This window comes from Micropterus dolomieu, linkage group LG09 (assembly GCF_021292245.1).
Source record: "Micropterus dolomieu isolate WLL.071019.BEF.003 ecotype Adirondacks linkage group LG09, ASM2129224v1, whole genome shotgun sequence".
NCBI lineage: Eukaryota > Metazoa > Chordata > Actinopteri > Centrarchiformes > Centrarchidae > Micropterus > Micropterus dolomieu.
In genome coordinates this window covers 30,160,518-30,166,550 of record NC_060158.1, presented here as the reverse complement: position 1 = coordinate 30,166,550, position 6,033 = coordinate 30,160,518, and the positions used below count along the sequence as shown (strand labels likewise).

Genomic DNA, 6,033 nt, shown 5'->3' with positions numbered 1-6,033 from the left:
TTATCTTAAAGAGCTCATAGTACCTTACTACCCCACCAGAGCACTGCGCTCCCAGAATGCAGGGTTACTTGTGGTTCCTAGAGTCTCCAAAAGTAGACTAGGAGCCAGAGCATTCAGCTATCAAGCTCCTCTCCTGTGGAACCAGGTTCCAGTTTGGGTTCAGGAGGCAGACACCATCTCCACATTTAAGACTAGGCTTAAGACTTTCCTCTTTGATAAAGCTTATAGTTAGGGCTGGCTCAGGTGAGTCCTGAACCATCCCTTAGTTATGCTGCTATAGGCCTAGACTGCCGGGGGACTTCCTATGATGCACTGAGATCCTCTCTCCTCTACTTTCTCTCCCTCTGTATGCAACCTCATCCCATTATTGCATGTTACTAACACAACTCCCTTTCCGGTAGTCTTGTGCTTTCTCGTCCCTCTCCTCTCTCCTCCTATCACTTCCTGCAGGTGTTTCTGGCTCTGGAGCTGTGGAGTCTGGATCTGTGGCTGCGGGTCACCTGCTGCCCCTGTGTTCCTGCTCAACACCCTCTGCTACAACAACTATTGTTACTAGTCCTATTATTATTATTGTTATTATAATCATTAACATTACGACTGTTATCATTAACACTACTATAAATATCTATACCATTTTTTATTTAGTCTATAACAAAATCACCTTTACTGTCTGTAACTCTGTGTGTGTATATTGTGTAGGCTGCCTCCCTCCCCTCTCTCTCCTTCCATCCCTCTCTCTCTCTCTCTCTCCCCTTCACCCCCAACCGGTCGAGGCAGATGGCCGCTCACCCTGAGCCATGGTTCTGCTTGAGGTTTCTTCCTCTTAAAAGGAAGTTTTTCCTTGCCTCTGTTGCCTAGTGCTTGCTATTGGTGGGAACTGTTGGGCTTCTGTAAATAGAATCATAGAGTATGGTCTAGACCTGCTCTTTTATGAAAAGCGCTGTGAGATAACTGTTGTTGTGATTTGGCGCTATATAAATAAAATTGAATTGAATTGAATCTATATATATGTGTGTGTGTGTATATATATATGTGTGTGTGTGTATATATATTACTTTTTCCAAACTTACAATATAGTTTTAGTAATGTTTCTTTTGTAAAGCCTCGTTTTTATTTTTATTTCAGTTAACGACAATGTTTTTTCACATATAGTTTCGTTATTTCCTTCGTCTACGTTAATAAGCTGAATGTAAATGCATTACTTGTTACGTACTTGTATAGCGCCTTTCTAGTCTTTTCGACCACTCAAAGCGCTTTTACACTACATCTGCATTCACCAGTCACACACATTCATACACTGCTCAAACGGAAACTAACATTCACACTCACTCATACACTGGCGGAATAGCCGCCAGGGGCAATTCGGGGTTCAGTATCTTGCCCAAGGACACTTCGACACGCAACCAGGGGGAGCCAGGGATTGAACCGCCAACCTTCCGATTAACGGCCAACCCGCTCTAGCTCCTGAGCCACAGCCGCCCCCACAGCTTGCCATTCACCACATTACTCTTCAATGAGTTTCAGCTGTGGCCCTAAATTGCATCCACATTTTGGCAGATTCCACGAAACTTTGTGTTTTTTAGCTGATTCAATTTAAATCATCAAATTCTGCAATTCCGTCGTGTTTTCCGCATCGTGGAAATCATAGGTCCCTACATAAAAGGGGCAGCTGTGGCTCAAGGGGAAGAGCAGTCGTAGTTGGTGGTTTGATCCCAGGCTCCCCTGGCCTGCATGTCTTAGTGTCCTGGTGCAAGAACCACTAATTGCTCCCAGTGGCATGAATGTGTGCGAATGAGTGAATTTTTGTTTCTGATGAGGAGTTGACATCTTAGTCTCTGCTCATCAGCGGTTGAATGTGTTTGTGAAGGGGTTAATGTGATGTGGTGTAAAGCGCTTCAAGTGGTTGGAATGACTAGAAAGGCGCTATACAAATACAGAGCATTTACATTACTAGCTTCAAAGGCACATTGACGAAACTGATATCAACATTCAATTACTAAATTTCAAATTGTAAATAGTTACAATGCTCGTTACTGCCATCATATATCTGAAACAAACATTTCCACTGTTTTGACAGAAACTGTAATACTGAAACATGTCAGATTTTTGTTTTTTTACTGCAGTTGGATCCTTGCAAGATTCCGTTAAATATGTAGACTGTTACACTACTAATACTGTCTGTTACTATTGTCACAAATTTTTGTAGAAATACACAGTGAGATGTGATGAGAGCATCTTTTAGATTATTCTGATGGTACAATTTTTTGTTTTGTAGTCTATGTATTGCCCATTCATTCTGTGTCTTTAGGCCTGATGTGTTGTTAATACTACTACAAGTGGGCACCTGTAAGAAAAGTTCACATTGTACACATAGTGGCTTTAAATCTGTTTAAAATTTAATTAGAAATAGCCTACTATGGTTAAAATAAATGGAAAAATGCATAATTACGTACTTGTAACCAAGAGATGATTTGTCTACATCACATTTTTGTGATCTATCACGGAAATTTAAAAACCTTAGCTGACTTCTGCTAGATACGGACTAACATATATATTTTAATTAATGTATGTAGATACACCCTTATAGCTGCATTAACTCTTGAAATGTCCTCACTCCCAAAGTCCTCTGACAGGGTGTAACCAGGAGCAAAAGCTCTTGACTGACCTGTGCCATGAAGACCCAGAAGGCCCGAGGTGTTACAACAGCTTCACCTTTCTGCCATCAAAAGTCTCACTTCAACTTACGAGGCAGAAACAAGAAAGACAGAGTTGTCCAAGGCAAGCTTCGCATCCGCTCCCTGCCTGGAGTTTTCCTGGTGGTGGGAGTTATCGTGGTGGTTGTTGGCACAGCTCTGGCTGTGGCGGGATACTGGCCCTACCGGATATCAAGATCATCCATCTTGGGAGCTGCAGAGGGGGAAAGTATCTCTGACTCGCAGACATCTGGCTGGAGTCTGGGAGCTAAGGGCCTCCTATCTACAGCCAGCCTGATCCACAGTGAACGGATGAAGCTCTTGGGACCTGTAATCATGGGGGTGGGACTCTTCATTCTCATATGTGCCAACACAGTCCTGTACGAGAACCGGGACAGAGAGACTCAGATGCTGCTGGCTCAGATGCGTAGTGTAATCTGTTCAGTGTCTGCAGCTGTGCCCTCAGCGGACCTTAAAGAAATAGCAACAGCCAACTCGATGGCAAAACACTACCAGTGGGTAAGCAGCTTACCAGCGGCCCATGTCAGCATCCTCTGTTTGCAGCAGCTGGCCAGCTCTGAGCCCTTGCTCCAGACCACACACTCCAGAGACCAGGAGGACAGCGTGATGGGCATCTACCAGCAAGCTGTTCTCCAGACAGAAGACCACCACCACCAGGAGTCAGAGCCTCCACCTTGCTTCCACTCCAAATCCATCTCACGTAATTCCAGTCAGACAGACTTTAATGCACAGGCTGGTACTGAGCACAAGGACAAGCCCAACAACTGCCTAGTGTCTGCCAGCTCCATATCCCTAGGGTTGGACAAGGTGGATATCCTGACTGCCCAGCCGAGGCGCTGCCACAGTATGAGCTACAGGACTAACCCTTACATAGCACTAACTGTTGTGCTTCTTGAGGAAGGACTCCACGCCCTCGGAGAGGAGGGTCAAATAAATCAGCCGCTAGTCACAAGGAGAGAAGCTAGTTCACAGGTTTGCATAAACATCCCCAGGCAGTTTATGGGTGCAGTTGAGCAAACTCACAGAAGCTGGCCTCGGCTAGACCAGTGCAGTGGGAGACGATACCTGAGACTTGAGAACAAAGAGGACTCAGCGGACAAACTGCTGGATCAGTTAGAGCAGCAGTGTACTCAGTGGGATAAGAGTTTTGGCTCTGGGCCTTTCCAGTGATAGCTGCTTAAGCTATACAGTTCAGAGGGTACTTCAAGATACAAACATCCTGACAACCAAGAAGTAATGATAGTTTCCCCTGGATTTTCTCCTATATAGATTCTGTGGGGCAGAGAGAAACTAAGCCCTGGATCATTTGGAGTACAGTATTTCTCACAAGGTTCATCTGTTCTCAATCTTAAATTGAATATTAATACACAGAGGTTATTGTCTTTGCTTGGCTAGATTTGGCAGAAATGCCCTTGTAACTCAATGCCAAATTGGGGTTGCCTGTTTCCAGGACATAGTGTGCACAACCAAGTGAGGGAGAAATAGACGGGTGCAGGTTGTTTTCACTGTGCAGTCGATTTAAAACCAAACTACCTGTCCTCCTGAACCCATAAAGTGCTGACAGCTCTTGATAAATGCAAGTACAGAAAAGTTTGACTTTTTTTACTCAGCTGATGTCGCATACTCTAAATGCAATGCATGGCAGTGATGTACAGTATGTTACATCTTAATACTTATGCAGAGCAATGTCTTTGATTGTTTTATTTGCACAAGAAGTAGTGAAGGTCAAAAGATTATTTTATTTTATTTTAAGAGAAATTATTTCATTAACATTTTGTATGACGCCCATGTCTATGATGCATTATACAGCATTATACCTTTCTTATACCAATGTATAATTATAGTTATAAGTACTATATTCATAATGCTTTCTAACAATAATCATAGCACAGTATGAAGCATTTCATAATGACATATGGCCAAGTATACTTCATAATTGCTGCATAAAAATCACAACAACAGCATGTCTACTAGAAAGTAAAATTAATGTCTGTGGGCAAGTCATTAAATGTTACTGACACACACATCATAGCTGGAACTGCTGGAATAGTGTGTGACTTGATCCGAACCACTTTGTTTGTTTCCCATTTAGAGAGCCAGGGCTGAGTATAAGCACCAGATACTTTTTTTCAGTGCACACACAGAACGGACAGCTAGAGGACCGTGAGGAGATATTTGCTGAATTTGACAAAACAACCAAAAAGTATTGGATTAGATTTGAATACCCTACCTTTAAATCTATACATGAACAACACACAAAATGTTGTAAAATGTATTAATTTGTTTAATGGGTCCTAAAAGAAATTGAGTACTCCAATTTGACACAACATTATGATGATGAACAACTGAATGATTGACATTTACATTTCACTAATTTAATGTTTTCCACAAATAACATAGTAGTAATACATTATAATACCATATATAACTATAATGCATTATAATTACATTATTATGCGTTATAATCACATTATGCATTATAAAATGGTTATAATGTATTACAACTATGGTAATTATGATACACTAAGATCCTCCTAACTTTTTTATCATTCACCAAGTTAATTCCTGAGATCAGCAAGCAGGACAAATTACTTATTAAGAGTATGGTCTTACAAAGAGTACGTTCTAGATCTCCACAATGTGTAAAATGCAATGAGATAACTTCTGTCACGAACTGGCGCTATATAAATAAAATTTATTTGAATTAATTCAGTGCAGAACAGCACATGGCCAAGTAACACTCACACACCATGTTATGTTTTTATTTTGGTATATTATGTCACATTTTGTTTTGCTCTTTGTACAGCGTTATCTTTATTTATCTTAAATGATCAAAAATAACAAAATGTTCAGGTGTCTCTTTGTTTTAGTGGTGTTTAATCCTTGACATTTTGTGAAAAGGAATATTTTTAATTACAGGTGCTAACACGGAGGGTAATCATAGATACAGTATCTCACACTACTGAGTACACCGCTCACATTTTTGTAAATATTTGATTATATCTTTTCATTTGAACACATTTTTACTTAGGAGTGTACTCACTTTTGTTGCCAGCGGTTTAGACATTAATGGCTGAGTGATGTGTTATTTTGTGTTATACAAGTTGTACACCCACTACTTTACATTGTAGCAAAGTGTCATTTCTTCAGTGTTGTCATATGAAAAGATATAATCAAATATTTACATAAATGTAAGGGGTGTAATACTGTAATATAGGAAATCAGATACTTAAGTATAGTGTACAGGCAGCACTTTGTTCTAAAATCATTGGACTGAAAGAGAGAGGCCTTAATGCTTTCTGTAACTAACAAATCATCC

At 40.8% G+C, this 6,033-nt stretch overlaps 1 protein-coding gene across 1 annotated transcript in view; it reads left to right on the top strand.

The window, feature by feature from the left end:
- tmem200b (transmembrane protein 200B) overlaps positions 1-4,479 on the top strand; it is a 50,915-nt gene extending 46,436 nt beyond the window's left edge. The window contains exon 2 of the mRNA XM_046057771.1: positions 2,623-4,479. Within this exon, the coding sequence (XP_045913727.1) occupies positions 2,673-3,884 (1,212 nt within the window). The 5' untranslated portion in view covers positions 2,623-2,672 and the 3' untranslated portion in view covers positions 3,885-4,479. The remainder of the gene's footprint in view (positions 1-2,622) is intronic.
- Positions 4,480-6,033: the final 1,554 nt, after the last annotated feature.